The 19,340-nt window shown below is 37.8% G+C and overlaps 1 protein-coding gene across 3 annotated transcripts; it reads right to left on the bottom strand.

Annotated features, from left to right (window-relative positions):
- Window positions 1-931: 931 nt before the first annotated feature.
- Window positions 932-19,210, bottom strand: LOC113512987 (uncharacterized). 3 transcript variants are annotated; one of them, XM_052893630.1, is made up of 11 exons: window positions 18,849-19,210; window positions 11,868-11,972; window positions 11,217-11,781; window positions 10,957-11,149; window positions 8,934-9,096; window positions 5,211-5,393; window positions 4,940-5,015; window positions 4,252-4,309; window positions 2,961-2,986; window positions 2,081-2,407; window positions 932-1,061 (listed from the first exon to the last, which is right to left on the bottom strand). In XM_052893630.1, the coding sequence occupies exons 1-10, from the start codon at window positions 18,906-18,908 to the stop codon at window positions 2,109-2,111; spliced, it is 1,728 nt and encodes a 575-aa protein (XP_052749590.1). In that variant the 5' UTR covers window positions 18,909-19,210; the 3' UTR covers window positions 932-1,061; window positions 2,081-2,108. The 3 variants fall into 3 exon arrangements, with proteins under 3 accessions (XP_052749590.1, XP_052749589.1, XP_052749591.1); XM_052893629.1 differs by having other exon boundaries at window positions 2,089-2,407; window positions 18,849-19,209; XM_052893631.1 differs by having other exon boundaries at window positions 2,089-2,404; window positions 18,849-19,208.
- Between the last annotated feature and the right edge of the window lie 130 nt (window positions 19,211-19,340).

The following is a 19,340-nucleotide window of genomic DNA, read 5'->3' as shown; positions in this document are numbered from 1 at the left end:
AGCGTTCTCTTAAAGTAAAACAGCTAATTAAATTACGTTAGCTACTACACATGAAAGCTATTTGACTATTTAATCCCTATTTAGTTGTTTAAATATATTTTTTGTTTGAAAATAAATCAGATAACGATGGCAATTTCTTTAAACTATCCAAAGCTTTAGACTATATAGACTGCTCAAAACTATAATTAACTTGCATTCCACTTTATTGGAAACAACACTACAAAATTATCAATTGTGGGGAGGGGGCATTGTTAATAATGCGGACCAATCCCATTGTTAGCAATATCCAACCAGGTCGACCTCCACGTGGTCCTCCCTGGAAACCATCGTACTGTATTCCAGGTGAACTCATCACGATAGGCTAACTGACCTATTTTCATTCTTATCTATCATCCTTCACTGGTGCCCCGCCAGCGTATACCGTTAGCGCAGGCGGGGTTACCATACCATTATCATCCATTAAAAAAAAAAATTATCAATTGTAAAGTATTTGACAAATAAAATTATACAAATCAAAGTAAACGACATTACAAGAAACGTGTCGATTATAAATATGGGTGTACATCAAGGTTCAATACTAGGTCCCATTTAAACAGTTTCGTTTGTCCGAATCCTATTGGGACAAAATTATAATAGCTACATACCAAAAAGCTACTTACTTTTTTTTTCATGGTTGAAAATGGTATGGTAACCCCGCCTGCGCTAACGGTATACGCTGGCGGAACACCAGAATGAAAACAGGCCAGTTAGCCCATCATGATGAATTCATCAGGAATTAACCATGATAGTTTCCAGGGGTAACCGCGAGGAGATCGACCTGGTTGGGTGTATTGCTAGCAATGGGATTCTCAGTCTCCATTACTAACAATCCCTTTCCCCCAAAGCTACTTATTTCTAACAATGAAATTGTAAATAAAAAAAAAAAAAGAAAAACATGTTATATACATATTCTTTATTAAGAACAAACGTGTCCATTGGGCTTAACATTACGTAATAGTCACGTCAGAACTGAGTTCACTTCAAATAAACGTAGTATTGGTCGTCACAAGGCAGCACGAGATCTGTAGGAGAAATGTTTTGTTTAGTTAACACAGTTGGTCAATGACAATTTTCTATATGTTGAGATAACAGTGTATTATTGGGGGGAAAGGGATTGTTAGTAATGGAGACTAAGAATCCCATTGCTAGCAATATACCCAACTAGGTCGACCTCCTCGCGGTTTCCCGTGGAAACTATCATGGTTAATTCCTGATGAATTCATCATGATGGACTAACTGGCCTGTTTTCATTCTCATCTATCACCCTTCACTGGTGCTCCACCAGCGTATCCCGTTAGCGCAGGCGGGGTTACCATACCATTTTTACCCATAAAAAAACAGTGTATTAAAAGAGCGTTGAGATGTATGTGGTGTTACTGGTGTCTATAGCGTAATACATCAACTTTAATTAATTGAGAGGTTATTAGTACAGTTCTCATATTTTAATTAGTTTGTTTATAATATTTTGTTATCAAGTGGAATTTTAAATTATAGGACATAGAACTCTATGTCTTATAATTTAAAATTCAACTTGACAACTTACAATGTCTATAGGCGACTGTTACCACTTTCCATCAGGTGGGCCGTCAGCTTGTTTATCATTCTAAGTCTAAAAAATAAAAAATAAATTTACTCTTATTCATCTTGTATCATACAGAATTATTAATATAGGATTGAAGGTGATGATGGATTTCTGAAAAGGATTTCCTCAAGTCGACTTATGGTTTTATAGTATTTGGAATTTATTTTTTTAATCTTATGTTTATGTTTTAACTATGTTTACATATATATTAATAACGGGGATGTTTTATGAACTTACTATGTTTGTCGTTTTGGACATTCGAGAATTTTTTTACTCCATTCAGAATTTTTCGTCAAGGCGAGTATGGTGCTTTACGTTGCAGCGCGTCGCCTTTCGGATAATTGTTGAAAAACGGTAAAAGAAAGTTAACGACAACGTTGGTGAAGAAAGTTAAAACGAAAGCTTTAAATGTTAGACGCTTAAAAATAGCCGGTGGTTGTCGCAATGGTGATGACTGACTGACTGACACAAGAGTGACGGCGCGCGGTCAGTGCGGCCGCTGCAGCAGCAGCTGTCGCGCGCGGCGGCCGCGCTTGGCCAGCACCACGCGCGTGAACCGCGCCCGCACGCCGCCCGCCTCCGCCGCCTCCGCCTCCGCCGCCGCCGCCGCCGCCGCCGCCGCCGCCACGCGCTCGTCGTCCGCGAACACGATCGGCAGCTGCATGATGTCGGCGGCGGCCAGCGGCAGCGTCCCCGCCCCCGCCGCCGCCACCCCCGCCGGCCGCCGCGGCGGCAGCAGCGCCAGCGGCGTGCCGCCCGCCACGCGCGTCACCACGCGGCCCTCTGCTGGACGTGTCGTTATATTACAATTCGAATACTTTACGTCACAGCTTAAATATCATATGATACGCTAAATCACACGTCGTTCCACATACGTCGCGTCTTAAACACTGCTACAAATCACTATACATAAAATGTATAACTCATAATAAATTACTAATTAATATAACTATTTTGTAAACAAAATACACTAAAAACACATTTATAGTAACAATCATTAGTGACAATTTGATTACTAACTACTTATTACATAATATTTTATAACAATTGTACCGTTTATTTTTCGAATAAAATCAAATAAATAAAAATCAATAACGAATGCGATATAAAGTCATTGCTAGCGAAAATCACAGTTTGTGATTTATAACTGTTAATAAATAAATAATTTCACAGTGTGATAATGAATTAAATGCAGCAATATTTTCCATGCTTACTATCTACACCCACACTCTTAGTTGATACGTAAAGAGCAATACAATACAGATGTTGCTTGTTCCTTCTCAATATATTTAGAGTTTGAATCACAGTTGTTCCCATGTAAAATTAATATTGTACTCACCAACAATCTCGATCGAACGGTTGCCACTGCAACAATATATCATTCATTAGTGTTTTTTTTTTTTTTTAATGGATGACAATGGAATGGTAACCCCACCCGCGCTATCGGTATACACCGGTGGGCCACCAGTGAAGGATGATAGGTGAGGATGAAATAGGTCAGTTAGCCCATCGTGACGAATTCAACATGAATTGTTCACGATGGTTTCCAGGGGGAACCACGTGGAGGTCGACCTAATAGGGCATATTGATAGCAATGGGGCTGTCAAACTCAATTGCTAACAATCCCTTCCCCCCATTTATTAGTGTTATGCAATAGATTTTTATCATAATTAAATTTTGTGTACCACAAACAATCAATTTTAATTGTGTCAAAGCCATATTAATTTGATAGAAAAACTATTGAACCGATTTTAATAAAATTTCTATGGGTTCAACCTACAAGTTTATTCTTTTAGATAAAATAAAAATTTTCGAATCGGTTTACAAGTAATGAAGTTATGAGGTGACAAACAAACACAAATATAACCGAATTGAGAACCTCCATTTTTAAGAAATCATTTGAAAATTCTAGCAGAAGTATTTTAGAGAGAGAGAGAGAGATTGTTACTAATGGGTCACATACATTCACCCCGTTAAAAGAGTATACGGAAACACGATAGAAAATTAGTCACTTGCAGTTTAGTTGCCGAACGGTTAATACTAGGCTCCGAGCAACAATCTAACAATTTGTCAGAAGATGTTTCGTTGCGAGGTGAAACACGTGTCGCAAAACGTGCGTGGATGAAATAGCTGTCAGAAATTGAGGGCTAATATGGAAAGTCTCATTCTGGTAGTAAAGATGGTGGCCAATCATCACACATATATTATATATATATATATATATATATATATATATATATATATATATATATATATATATATATATATATATACAGAGAGATGTAATAATCTGTGATTATTAGTAGCAGTCACACATATCGGAATTAAATAATTCTAAACAAATAAGCAGTAATATAGAATTTTGCAAGATAACACCTATTTCAATATAATAGTTAATCAAACATAAGCATATATATATTTTTTCTATTTTTATATATTTTATATATATATATATATATATATATTCCTTATATATATATACTATTGTTGTATTATTGTTGAGACTTGTTATTGGCTATGTGTTTCTTATTATAATTTATATTTACTATTATTGTTAGAAAAACTGTCGGTCTTCCAAATACATAAATAAATAAATAAGGTATAAGACAGCGGCAGCTCGCAGTACTCACCCGGCGGTCCGCTCGCGCTCGGCCTTCTCCGGCCGCTCCGGCGACGCGGCCTCCACACCTGCGCACGCGCCACGTTGTTATACACATCGAGTATACAAGTGTCCAAAACAGTTTAAAATTTAATGAGATAATTTTATGTTATACACCCAGAAGTTGACGTCAAGCCAGAATCGGATAACTGGCTAAGCCATAATAGTCATCAGAAAAAAAAAAATCTGTTACATATTTCAAAAATTACAGACATTTAAAAAAATCGGGGAAATTTACACCCTGTGATGGTATTTTTATTACTGTTACTTTAGTTATGTACTTTTATAATATATATATTTTTTTGTTTTATAATCTCAAATAAAGTAGTCTTTAAAGTACCATCAGCACCTGTAACACCAGAGGCATTGCATAAATATTAATATTATTTGTGCCTAATTTAAATATATTTTTTATGACCTATATTCAATGTGACTACAAACTGAGCTATAAAACTTAATTCTTGGATCCAGTTAAACATTTAAATTAGCTAAATAGCGCGAAAATGTCTAGACATTTTCTAGAAAAAGGGTTTATTTTCTGTCAAATTTTATATAATTGTCCGGCTCGAAGGACTATAAAAAGTTAGCATGATATTTATTTTCCTTTAGAATTTAATATATTATTGCAGGAAGAAATAAAAACATAATTGTGGGCTCACCAATATGGAGTCCTGATTTGTCCTGCTGCGTAGCGTCCTCCTCAGCTATTTCATTCACCCAGCGCGCACACTCATCCTGTAAACATAATACGTGGGTCGCGATTACAATATTGCCGAATTGTACTATATGCATGGCACTGTAATAGGCTTAGTAAAAGATTAATGTCTATAAGATTTTAAGGCTGATTCGAGTCAAGCACTAGAAGCACGACAACTGCCACAAGGTCATGCAATTAAAAGGTTAAAAAATAAAAAAAAAGTAGGGTCTAACGGCGATGGCGGCGTCGAGCGCGTGCTGCGGCAGGCGCAGGCGGCGGCAGTGCGCGGCGGGCAGGCGCAGCGCGTCGTCGGCCGCCGCCACCAGCAGCACGCGCCGCGCCGCCGCCGCCGCCGCCGCCGCCGCCGCCTCGCGCGCCGCGCCGCGCCAGCTCTGCGCCGCGCCGCTGCCCACCACCTGCGCACATCAACATACAACACCTCCAAAGGAGGAAGGGATTGTTAGTAATGGGGACTTACTATCCCATTGCCAACAATACACCCTATCGGAGGGAAGGGATTGTTAGCAATGGGAAGGTTAGTCCCCATTGCTATCAATATACCTTGTCAAGTCCACCTCCACACGGTTACCCCTGGAAACTATCATGACTAATTTATCGTTGAACTCTTCATGATGGACTACCTGACCTGCCTTTTGATCCTCACCTATCACCTCTCATTGGTACCCCGCCAATGTATACCGACAGCGCTGGCGGAGTTACCATGCCATTTTCACCCAAAAAAAAGCCTATCCTATAAAGAGTGGCTCCAAAAAATACATCCTATTAGGTCGACCTCCATGCAGTTCCCCCTGAAAATCATCGTAACTAATTTTAGCGAAATTCGTCACGATGGGTTGACTGCTTAACCAGCTTTTATCCTCACCCCTCACTGGTGCTCCGCCAGCGTATACCGATAGCGCAGGCAGGGTTACCATTCCATTAAAAAAATACAACACCTGCATGGCTACACGTCCAAACGTTTACTTATCTATATATTAATATATGAAGCAAAAACTTTGTACCCCATTTTACGGAATTTACACAGACGAAAGAGTATGAAATTGGGTACAATTATAGTTTAAAAGATAAAGAATGCAGAATGCTATTTTTTTTTTATTTACACAAAAATATACACTCCTCGCAAAAATTAAGGGAACATAAAAATTTTTGAAATTTTTGGGTGATTTTCAACAGGCTGTATTTCAGTGAAAAATAATCGTACAGGAAATTTAAAAAAAGGGTTTTGAAGCTTGAAAATTCTAGTTTTCAGATTTTTTGGTAAAAAAATTTTTTGAGCTCCGGTTTCCATGCAATTCTTAAACAAAGCTGAAAATAATTTTTTTCAAAATTTTCTAGGTTTTGTTTTTCACTCTATGGGCATGGAAAAATTTTTTCGAGCTACTCCATTGTATAGGACTCTTAGCGTGTTTATTCAGCTTCAAAAATCGCTTTGGATGGCTCATAAAACAATTACGACCATTTGTCTCCGAGATATCGAACTTTGAATGCAAAAGCATCCTTTTCCATTCAACTGCTAATATCTCTGGAACTACTGGTCGCACAGCAAGCGGGCGCCGAGTTTCTTTATCTGCATAAAATTTCCAATTAAGCAAAGTCAAGAGTTAGTGAAGAAAAAAATTTTTTCCACCTCTAACATTGAATTGAAAAAAGTGGAAAAAAGTGACTTTTTCTCCTTTTTTTGTTACTTGGCTGTATCTTCGCTAATATGGGCAGGAAAGCTAAGGTTTGAGGAAAATTTTACAGTCTATTGTTCCTTAAAGAACCCCCTAAATCCCTGGAGCGATCGGTTCAACGGTTTTTCCCGGACCAATTGATTGAAATTTTGGAAAAAATATGGGAACAAGGTTTTTGTCCCTTAAACTCACCCTAATCCATTCAAAAATCAATAATTTCATTTGTTTTTCACATTTTACTCAATTTTTTGTTTTTTAAAAATTCATTATCAAAAAAAAATCGAAAAAAATCAAGAAAATTTTTAAGAAAAAATTTTTTTGTAAAGTCGAAAAAAGTTTACAAAAAATTTTTTTTTTCGTTTTTAAGGAAATCAAAGTTTTTGACAAAAACTTTGATTGATGATCGATTTACCGCCGGCATTAGCGTTACCCAAAGCATACCACGTGGAGGTTGCACGGTCGGATTTACGCTTCTTTTGTGTTTACGCACGTGTTTATGATATGGGATTCTTCAGAAAAAATGAGACCCTGTGGTTCGTCAGCTCCGCAGTATTTCGTGACTCCAAACTCATTTTCTGAAGAGTGTGTGTGTTAGTGTTGTGTAAGTAATTTTTAGAAGAAATGAGACCCCGTGGTTCGTCAGCTCCGCAGTATTTAATGACTCCAAACTCATTTTCTAAAGTGTGTGTGTGTGTGTGTTTCTCCACGTGGTATGCTTTGGGTAACGCTAATGCCGGCGGTAAATCGATCATCAATCAAAGTTTTTGTCAAAAACTTTGATTTCCTTAAAAACGAAAAAAAATTTTTTTGTAATCTTTTTTCGACTTTTCAAAAAAAATTTTTTCTTAAAAATTTTCTTGATTTTTTTCGATTTTTTTTTGATAATGAATTTTTAAAAAACAAAAAATTGAGTAAAAAGTGAAAAACAAATGAAATTATTGATTTTTGAATGGATTAGGGTGAGTTTAAGGGACAAAAACCTTGTTCCCTTATTTTTTCCAAAATTTCAATCAATTGGTCCGGGAAAAACCGTTGAACCGATCGCTCCAGGGATTTAGGGGGTTCTTTAAGGAACAATAGACTGTAAAATTTTCCTCAAACCTTAGCTTTCCCGCCCATATTAGCGAAGATACAGCCAAGTAACCAAAAAAGGAGAAAAAGTCACTTTTTTCCACTTTTTTCAATTCAATGTTAGAGGTGGAAAAAAATTTTTTCTTCACTAACTCTTGACTTTGCTTAATTGGAAATTTTATGCAGATAAAGAAACTCGGCGCCCGCTTGCTGTGCGACCAGTAGTTCCAGAGATATTAGCAGTTGAATGGAAAAGGATGCTTTTGCATTCAAAGTTCGATATCTCGGAGACAAATGGTCGTAATTGAGCCATCCAAAGCGATTTTTGAAGCTGAATAAACACGCTAAGAGTCCTATACAATGGAGTAGCTCGAAAAAATTTTTCCATGCCCATAGAGTGAAAAACAAAACCTAGAAAATTTTGAAAAAATTTATTTTCAGCTTTGTTTAAGAATTGCATGGAAACCGGAGCTCAAAAAATTTTTTTACCAAAAAATCTGAAAACTAGAGTTTTCAAGCTTCAAAACCCTTTTTTTAAATTTCCTGTACGATTATTTTTCACTGAAATACAGCCTGTTGAAAATCACCCAAAAATTTCAAAAATTTTTGTTCCCTTAATTTTTGCGAGGAGTGTATTAAATTAATAAACAAAAAACATTACACAATTTTACTTTTTAAGTTCAATGACGAATAACGATAAATATATATAAATATTCGATAAATATTTTTTTACGAGCAATAATGTTCCTTTGTTTTTTTTTTTTTTTCAATAAACAGCTTTCTATTTGCAAGCCAGTTCAAAATTTAAATAAAACTTTGTATTAGTTACTTCCTTAGTAGCCATGTTTCGAAGTAAAAGGTCATTCCATTTTTAAATTACAGGACAGGTATGAGTTTACATAGTAACTTATCTGGCTGCAAAACACGACAGATATGGATTTTCATACAACTTTTGCCGGCCGCTGCCCGCATGTATCTGACTAGTACGGCAATTTAGATTTATCTCGAAGAAGATTGTCAAAATAATGCTCACATTTCCAAGCATGTTTGAGAAAAAAATATTTACATTTTGTACATATACATACTTAAAGGTTAAACGTGAAGTTTAATGCTTAAATTTATAAGCATGCTAAAAAACTTATTTCAATAAGCATATTTTTCAATGATTTATATTTACATGGTCGTACGTACTAGTAGCGCGGGCACTCGCAGTTCCCGCAGCGTATCGTCACCGCCGTCGGCCGTGAGCAGCGGCGGCGCCAACAGCAGCGCGCCCCGCACGCGGGCCGACCCCGCCAGGGCCGCCACCAGTGCCGCGCCCGCCCCCGCACCACCCACCACCACCGGCCGCTCTCTATCGTATTGATCATAACATAGTGACGATATACTAAGTGCCGCATTTTCCACTACTATTTATTCTAAATTGCAATCCAATATCCAAGTTGGTCATGAGTTTAGCAACCAACACTAACAACCCCAGGAATGAAAAGAATTATTAAGAATGCAAGTTTGCAAGGTCCCTCTGCCAGCAATATTTTCTTTTACAACACAGGGGGCAAACGAGTATATGGCTCACCTGACGGTAAATGACTACCGCTGCCTATGATCACCCGCAACACCAGAGGCATTGAAGCTGTGCTGCCGGCCTTTTAAAAAGGAATATGCTCTTTTCTTGAAGGTTATGATGTCGTATCAATTCGGAAATACTGCTGCTGGAAATTGACTTCAAAGCGTGGTTGTGCATGGAAGAGAGTGCCTTGAAAACGCACGATGAAGGACCGCCACTCGTCCAGATAGTTGGGATGGAACTTTGACTTGTGGCGGATTGTACAGTGGTGAAAATCAACAGCAGCAATTTGAACAATTCTTTAGAGCATTCCCCATGATATATACTCGTACCATAAAAGATGCATAAAGATGCAATATCTTTACGTAGTTTTAGTGGGTCGAGCCAGATCGTCAAGCGTTGATTATCAAAAATCAAAGCCGCCCGACTTTGAATTCAGTCCAACGAAGGAACAGATACTGTGCATAGGTGAGAACAGTATGCCATATGTCGCCAGACTTGAGCTTTATACGATTGCAAGCGGTTTTCTGGCGCGAAATATCATCTTTCTATTGAGCACTCCTAGCTTTTTGGAGGTCGTTTTGACCTTTTCTCCAGATGACTGCAAAACTGGACGTCACTGGATATATCAACGCAAAGAATCCCTAGACTCGACTTATTATCTAGGGAAATGCCTTGAAAGTGAGAAGATACGACTAACGGCGTCTTTTTTGCGGTGAACGCGCAGACTTGTCTTCTTAGGGTTGATTTGAACAAGATTTTATTCGCCCCAGATCGAAACTTGATTAAGTGAAGTTTCGATTTCAGACACAAGACTATTCCGGCACTCATGGGTATGTGGTCGCGAGATCTTTGCATGACCGGTATATAATGTATCCCTTGTACTGTCAGCCGCATAGTAATGAACATTCCTGATCTGTAACATATTATTGATATTTAGAACAAACAGGATCGACGATAGTAGCCTTGCGGGATACCAGCATTCAGAGGTTTTAAATCAGAACATGCTCCGTCTACTACGACCTTAATGCTACATTCTTTGAGAAAACTGGCAACCCAACTGCATAATCTCGCAAGCAATCCAAATGAAGGTAGTTTTGAAAGTAGCACTTTATGCCACACCCGATCAAAGGTGTTTGCAATATCCAGACTAATAGCCTGTATAGGTATGCATAGATGCAAGGCCGGTCGTTGCAGTCTACGCGGAGCCATAGACTGGACAGGTCCGTATCTTCAAGTGTCGCAACATGGTGACAGGCGGCACGCGGAACAAAACAATGTTCTAGCTTATTGTCCAGATAGGTCAGGTTTGAGGTTCCGTTTGGAGAAGATATCTGTGTCTCCGTGAGAAGAAGCAATGCCGGTCGCGCTGTTTCTAAGTGGTGATAGACAGCGTTCAATTCGTAAAGTCGACTTTCAAAAAACTAACTTCTGGTGATTAATCACTGTAGATACACTGGTTTAATTTAATTTTTATTTACCATCTCTCCCACTGGTACCTCGATAGCGTTTGTAGTTCATTTCATTAAAAAAAATCTAACAATGTTCTGTGAAAATAAACTTTTTGTTCAACTCCACGAATTAACAGACTTTCACCCGTTGAATACGATCCGTACTGGGTCACTGCACCATCCGCAATGTACTCACCCCGCCTCGGCCACGGCGTCGAGGAGCGAGGCACGTAGAGCGGCGGCCGTGGCGGCGCACCAGCGCTGCGGGCAGCCCCCCGCCGCCGGCGCCGCCAGCTCGCGCGTCGGCAGCAGCGCCCGCAGCCGCCGCGCCCAGCGGCCGCCGCCCAGCCACACCAGCAGCGGGCCCGCCTCGCTGCTCACCGGCGGCCCTGCAGCGACGTGCCTCGTTACTGCGCCGCTCGCATCGAGCCACGGCGACGCCCGCCTCCTACTCACCGACGGCGGCCAGCGGGTCGGGCGCGGGCGGCGGCGCGCGCGTGCCCAGCAGGCGCCCGGCCAGGCGCGGCACGGCGCGTCGCAGCCGCGCCACCAGCTCGTCGTAGTCGCGGCGGGGACCGCGCGGCAGGTAGGCCAGCAGCGCGGCGTGCAGCCAGGCGGCGGGCCGCTGCTGCACCGGGCCGGCCGCCGCCCACAGCGGCGCCAGCGCGAGCCGCAGCCGCCGCGCCTCGGCACGCAGCGCTGGCGCGGCGCAGCCGGCGAGGCGCGCGAGGCGCAGGCGGCGCAGGCCGGCGGCGACGGCGGCCGCGAGCCGCTCGTGCGCGGCCGTCGGCGCCAGCGCCGCCACGCGCGCCTCCCAGTCGCCGTCGTCGTCGTCGTCGGAGGCGGGCGCGGGCGGCTCGGGCTCGATGGGCTCGGGCGGCGGCGGGTCGAGGCGCTCGACGTCGACGGTGTCGCAGGCGGGCGGCGGGCGCGGCGCCAGCAGCTCGCGCGCGGCGCCCGCAGCGCGGCCGTCGCGGGCGCGCGCGTACGAGTGCTCCACCCACACCTCGGAGCGGCTCTCCTGTGCACAGCGATCGACTGTGGTGAACATGCGCAGTACTCCCTAGTAGAAAGTTACGATCGACTCTCCTCGTGGCGACCACCTACTGAGCCTCCGGCGACGGCGTGCACGTAGGCGACGAGGCGCTCGTGCAGCGCGGCGGCAGAGTCCGCTGCAATGTCAATCGCCATATTCTCGGCGCTGCTCTCCATCTGTTAACAATTATCTGTTTTTGATTTGGCCATTTAAAAACAAAATTTAAACATGTTAAAAACATAGCTTCCTATTCTCTTGTGAAAACTCTGTCTATGGTTAATCTACACTAATATTATAAAAAAGAAAGATTTAGTTTTTTTTTGTGTGTATGTATGTTTGTAATGAATAAACTCAAAAACTACTTTGCCGATTTCAAACATTCTTTCACCATTAGAAAGCTACATTCACCCAGAGTAATTTCTACAATATTGACGAAAATATTGATAACTACAAAAAACTTCGTGATACTATATGCCCAACTATTATCATGGGAAAAAGCGCGGGAAACGTTTAAAAAAGCGGGAGTGTTTTTTGATCTTCTTTAAATTAATTTTATTTTTATTTATATAAGGATTAGTCTTTTTTATATATTGTGTATTAGATTGTATATTTAATTGTATATTTTGTAGTAATAGTGTTTGTTGCTGTAAATATTGGTAAGTAAATTACCTATATTAACATTATGGATCCACCTATAGACCCTGGGGGGACAACCCCCCAGGTGTCTGCAAATATAACTATTCCATTCAATAATAGTTTTGATATATTGGGTGAATCTAGTATGGACACAGATGGTTCTAGCGTTGCAAGTTCTAAACGTAAGCGAATACGTGGTGAACGTCGCATTTGCAAACATTGCAATAAAAAACGAAGGAGGCACACCAAGGGTCTTGAATCTAAAATTAAAGATAGTGATTGTCAATGTATTGAAGATGAGAATCAAACTCAAGTATCAATACCAGTTGTAAACAATACCGAGTCTGTTAAACCTGCTTCTCCACCCAGTACTTTAAGCAGAACTTTGTACAATGCCGAGGATATAGCACCTTATGTCGTTCATGTACAAAAAAATGAAACACATCCTAATGATAACACTACATTACATCCTATTGCATTTGGTCGCTTTTTACACACTAATAAGATAAATAATATAGTGAATGGTAGCCTCAAAAGAATAGGAAGAAACCGTTTATCGCTTTCTTTCTCAAATTTTGAAAATGCAAATGCATTTTTAAATAATAGTAACTTAGTGACACATAATTTTAAGGCATTTATACCTTCTTTCCATGTAACCCGTATGGGAATTGTGAGGGGTATTCCTAAAGATTGGACAGAAGAGGAAGTAATCCAAAATATATCAGTACCGATAGGTTGTGGGAAAATTCTAAAAACCAGAAGAATAAAGAAAAAGACAATTAATGAAGGACAACCAAGTTTTATTAATACTGAAACCATTGTTATTACTTTTGATGGACAAATATTGCCAAAAAGAGTATTTATGTTTTACACATCATTAACTGTAGATTTGTACATTTACCCTACTATCCAATGCTTTAACTGCTGTAGGTTCGGACATGTCAAGATGCAGTGTCGTTCAAATCCTCGGTGTTATAAATGCAGGCAAAATCATACAGGTGATAAATGTGAAGTAGATGAGGAAAATGTTTCTTGTATCTTGTGTAATGGTTCTCATTCAGCAATTAGTAAAAAATGTCCTGAATATGCACGTCAGAAAGCCATTAAAGAAACAATGGCCCATAGTTGTGTTTCTTATGCTGAAGCATCAAAATTTCATCCTCCAACTTCTAAACTATATTCAGATGTATTAACATCATCATCTCCTTCCAATAAATCTCATTTTCAATCTTCTTTCCTTAAAGAGAAATCATCATTACCACATATACAATCATCATATAAAAAAACAGTTACACTTAAACCACGCTCTCCTCAAAAAATACAACAAGGATATGATCGTTCTGCCCATGAAGCCATAGTTAAGGAATATAATATTCCTGCTCCCTCTAATGGTTGTGCATTATCATCAAATAATATTGACAATAATCAATCCATCATTGATATTATTCTCATGCTTATTAAAGTGTTATCGCAATCAAAAATGATACAAACAACTTTACCACCGTCCAACGATGCCATGTACAATGTATTTTCTCAATTATTAACTTCTCACAATGGATTACAAAGTCCAAATAATTCAGTGGAACTGTCGTAGCATAACAAATAAGAAATCAGACTTATTTTATTTGATTAATAAATATAATCCTTTTTTAATAGCTCTACAAGAGACTTGGTTAAAGCCAGGATATCCTTTTAGGATTTCAGGCTTTACAAGTCTCCGTGATGATAGAGCTGACGGATATGGCGGTGTTGCCATATTGGTCAAAAACTCCCTTCTTTTTTCTTCTTTTTCGCTTCCTGTATATAGCGGCATTAATGCAGCTGCTATAATTATAAATGGTATCTGTTTTGTTACTTTATATATTCCTGATCCTACATGCCAAATATATTCACAACTAGAACAATTATTTTCAATTTTACCTAAACCTTTTCTCGTAATGGGCGATTTTAATGCTCAGCACCAATCGTGGGGCAGTTCTACTTCTAATTTTTATGGTGGAAAACTCCTGACGATAATTGACACTTACAACTTATGTATTATTAACTCAGATGTACCGACACGTAGAACTGCACCGAATGAAGGGTTTAGTGCTCCTGATATTTCAATATGTTCTTCTGATTTAGCTTCTTCACTGTCGTGGTATCCTCATTCCTCTACCTTCGGAAGCGATCACTTTCCCCTCATTCTTTCTTTTCCAATTTCCATTCCCTCAAGTCGAAAGAGTGGTCCTCGACTTAAATATAATTTATCAAATGTAGACTGGAATATTTACAAACAATATTTAGATAATAAAATATCGGAGTTACCTATTGTTTATCATGGAAATGAACATCAATGTTGTAATGACTTGATAATTAATATGAAGGAGGTTGCTGATTTATTATTTCCTGTTAAAAATAGTGCTTCAGGGAAAATTCCCTCCCCACCTTGGTGGGACAAAGATTGTACGGAAGCAATTAAAAATCGTAAAGAGGCTGAAAAAAATTATAATAATTACATGACATCAGAAAATTTTGAAATTTACACCGCAGTTTCACGTTCTACTCGAAAACTACTGAAAAAAAAGAAATTGGAAGGTTGGAGAAGATTTTGTTCTTCTATCTGTCCAGAAGTTAATTCATCAGTCGTTTGGAATAATATTAAAAGATTCAGATCTGCCTTTAGTGATCATACATCACGTTCTGCACTCGATTTAACTTTAGCGAATAAATTTTTAGATCGCCTTGCTCCTAGTTATGTGCCGGAATGCCTTTACAATATTTCTCTATCCGTCTCTGACGAATTATCCGACCTTGAGTCTCCTTTTACTCTTGTAGAACTTAAAGGTGTTCTAGCTTGTATTAAAGACTCTGCACCGGGAGAAGACGGTATACCGTATTCCTTTTTTAAAAATGCTAGCGATGCGACATTAATTTACTTTTTAAATATAATTAATTCCATAATTATTTCGGGAAATATACCTACTTCATGGAAGTCTCAGATTATTATACCATTTCTAAAGCCTCATAAACCACCTTCTGAACCATCTTCATACCGTCCTGTTGCACTTTCCTCTGTCTTACTAAAGCTAGCTGAACATTTAGTGAAGAACCGTCTAGAATGGTTTTTAGAAAGTAATAACTTACTATCCCCGAACCAGTTTGGTTTTAGGAAAGGTAAGAGCACCTTAGATAATGTGAGCATTCTTATTTCAGATATTCATATAGCTTTCTCACAAAATTTGTCAATCCTCTCAGCCTTTTTAGATATAAATTCTGCCTATGATAATGTAATCATTTCTATTTTAAAAACTAAATTACAAGCTTTAAATGTACCGGTAATGCTTTCTAATTTCATTATTAATATTTTATCAGAAAGAATAATACATATGGATCTAGATGAAGATACCAAATTATCTAGAACAGTATGGAAAGGCCTTCCACAAGGATCTGTTCTAAGTCCAATTTTATTCAACATATACACATACGATCTAGAATCATTCCTTGATAAATCCGTCAAAATTTTACAATATGCTGATGATCTCTTATTATATTTTATTGCCAAGTCCATAGAATCTGCTTCTGCCAAATTATCTGATTCATTAGATTTGTTAAAAACGTGGTTAGATGCAAATGGTCTTAATCTTTCTGTAACCAAGAGTAGTGTAGTTTTGTTTTCAAGAATGAGATCACCGCAACAAATTAAGGTGCTTTATGATAACTCATACATTCCTATAAAGACTGAAATTAAATTTTTAGGTATCGTGCTAGATAATAAATTAACAGGTCTGTCCCACTGTAATTATATTTCCACGAAATGTGAGCGTAACCTCAACATTCTTAGGTGCCTTGCTGGAGTTTGGTGGGGAGCACATCCCGTTTCACTAAAACTTGCTTATAATGGTCTTATAAGGAGTGTCATTGATTATGGAACTTTTTTGTTAGCTCCAGGAAGTTCATTTGCTTTTAAGAAATTGGATTTAATTCAATCAAAGGCCTTGAGGATTATCTCTGGAGCAATGAAATCAAGTCCAATCAATGCTTTACAGCTCGAAGTCGGTGATCCACCTTTGGTTTTAAGAAGCCAATATTTATCTGATCGCTTCTTTTTTCGTTGTTTACAATTATCTGATCATCCGCTTATTCAAAAGTTATCTCAACTATATATCTTTATTTCGTCTTCATCTTATTGGAAACATAAAAAACCTCCATGTTTAATACAAAGTTATGAAAAATATAAATCCATAGAATCTCCCACTTTTACATCGTCCTGTTTTCCCATTTATAAATGCCCATATCAATCTTTAGTTTTATCTCCTAATATTAAATATGATTTTGGGTTATCAAAAAATGATTCAGAATTGAATGCCAAATTTATGTTTATAACTGACATTGAATGGAATGAATGGCACTACATCTTTACTGATGCATCAAAACCAGACAATAGCGGTTGTGTAGGTGTGGGTGTGTTTCATTCACAATTTAATATCGTTCAAAAAATTAAACTTCCACCGGAATCTTCAGTTTTTACCGGGGAATGCTATGGTATTTTAAAAGCTGTAGAATATATACTTTTAATGAAATTACATAAGGCAATAGTTTTCACTGACTCTATGAGCTCTTTGCAAGCTCTAGCCAAATATCCGTTTAAATCAAAACCAGTCTATCCCATTATTTGTGACATAAGACAAAGTCTTTATCTTTGCATGTTGAGAGGGTATTCCGTTTCTTTTGCCTGGTTACCAGGACACAGTGGTATTAGCGGCAATGACAAAGCTGACCTTATTGCAAGAGAGGCTGTAACTTGTGGTGATATGTATCCGTATCATAATTACTGTAGTGACCTAGCTTGTCTCCCAAAAATATATTTAAGGTATGCCTGGAAGGAATATTGGGAAAAAACAAGTACAATAAAAGGAAGATTTTATCGCCTTATACAACCCGATATTCCTTTCAAACCATGGTTTTGTAAATTAAAGCTTGGAAAGACCGCAACAACTATTATAACTCGTATGCGTCTAGGTCACGTATGCACACCTTCTCATTTATACAAGCTTGGTATTGTACAAAGTTCGTCGTGTAATTGCGGTGCTGAAGTGGCGGACTTGAATCATATATTCTTCTCATGTTCTAAATTTGACCACATCTCCCTTTTTAATCATCTCCGATCCATCCGTGTTCCATTCCCAACTTCTATTCTTACTCTACTTTCTTCCAATGATCCTATTATCTATAAAATACTATCTTCATATATATATGATAACAATATTAAGATTTAGTTATATTACATGAATACATTTATAGTTGCATCAATTGCTTTTCCTATATATTTATAAGTATATTCTCATATGTACAAGTATATCCTTCATATCCTATAAATATCCTAGACCTAATCCTTATCCTTTCTAAATTCGTGTGTGTTAGGTATTTTTATTACTATTATCGTTTCCCCGTTTTGTTCTTGGCAAAATACCCTAATATCGGGGTAAACGCCACAAAAGAAGAAAAAAAAAAAAAACTATTATCATGACATAACGTCACAATATTGTGACATAACGTCACAATATTCACTTTATAAAATTTTGTAAAAATATCCACCCATGCAGGACATGAAGCTAGTACCTAATCAATTTAAAGTCTATAGTTGATACTTTATGCTAATATACAAAACAAAATTATAAAAAAAGATATAGTAAGGTATATACAGTGCACATTGAATGAGTCTAGGCAACTAAAAAACACTTTCTATGAATTTTATTTATACCATTAACCAAACTTTAGTAATGTTTAGAAAGTTCTCATTTTTTTATTACAGAGAAAACAAGAATGAAACATTCCTAACTAAATCCAAAATGATCATCATTGTTATGAATGCTACAATTTGCAAATCTGTTGAAATCAAACCAGAATGAACAAATTTAACATGATCAAAATAAATATGCTCTTTATATCACAAATAAATTTTTGTTCTAATTTTTAGCTCAAAATTATGTTCAATGGAGTCCAATTTACTTTAGCTGAATTCAATCTAAGTTTCTATTCTACTATTAGTAAACCATTATATCCCATTGTTGGGTCTCTTAGGGTAGGCCTTACATAAATTTATATTAATTAGAAAATTAATAAAACAACATTTTTTTTAAGGAGATTTATTTTACTATAACATTAGATAAATAGTGTTATAATGATACATATTATTAGCTCTTGGTACTTGATATGGAGAAAGATATTGGCTACTTCTCATTTACTCATAAATTAAGACTTGCATTAATCCAAAGTGGGTAACAAAAGACAGTAATTTTATAACAATAAACGAATCGAGTTTGTGACATCTATTATTACAATATACAATATAAGTTGTAAATTTTTTACAAAAATCTTTATTAGAATTAGTCAAAATAACCTCAAAAGACTTTGCACACAAACTTCCTTCTTACCTCTTGCAGATTGCTTATTACACAATTGCTGACTCGCGGACTCAATAATTCTGTAGCCATCACTATATAAACACCTTACTGAATAATTATTACATCAATCACATTTCAATAGTGCATACTTAGAATGTACTATAAGACAATAACAGACTAATATTACTTGATTTAGGAACATAATTCCCGTCCTTATTATTTTTCTATTTTTTTTTTATAAGAAATTAAGAATGACAACAAAAAAAATGAAAAGAATAGAAAATACAAAAGACAAATAACAACAGTTTCTTATAAAATTTTATTTGAAATTTAAGTTTAAGCCGATGACATAAAATGACAGTAACTCGCTGTCAGTGAGTGAGGAAGTCATTGGGGTCTATTCTAAGACGCCATTTCTCTAAAATCACTAATATTCAAATTTCTATTTGAATCAGTAAAATCTTCATCGTAGGGAATAGATTTAATACAAAATTATTAAAATTTTAATTTATGATGATCCAT

This window comes from Galleria mellonella, unplaced genomic scaffold (genome assembly GCF_026898425.1).
Source record: "Galleria mellonella isolate WM207_F2 unplaced genomic scaffold, CSIRO_AGI_GalMel_v1 utg182, whole genome shotgun sequence".
Classification (NCBI taxonomy): domain Eukaryota; kingdom Metazoa; phylum Arthropoda; class Insecta; order Lepidoptera; family Pyralidae; genus Galleria; species Galleria mellonella.
The sequence above is the reverse complement of the archived record's forward strand: the minus strand, read 5'-3'. Positions and strand labels throughout refer to the sequence as shown.

Excerpts from the sequence above, each read along its gene's own strand:
- LOC113512987 (XM_052893630.1), bottom strand. The coding sequence starts at position 18,908 with ATGGCTACAGAATTATTGAGTCCGCGAGTCAGCAATTGTGTAATAAGC. Across the intron at positions 11,150-11,216 it reads CGACCCGCTGGCCGCCGTCG|GGCCGCCGGTGAGCAGCGAG; the intron begins GTGAGTAGGAGG and ends ACGTCGCTGCAG. Across the intron at positions 5,016-5,210 it reads CGCTCGACGCCGCCATCGCC|GATGAGTGTGCGCGCTGGGT; the intron begins GTTAGACCCTAC and ends TTATGTTTACAG.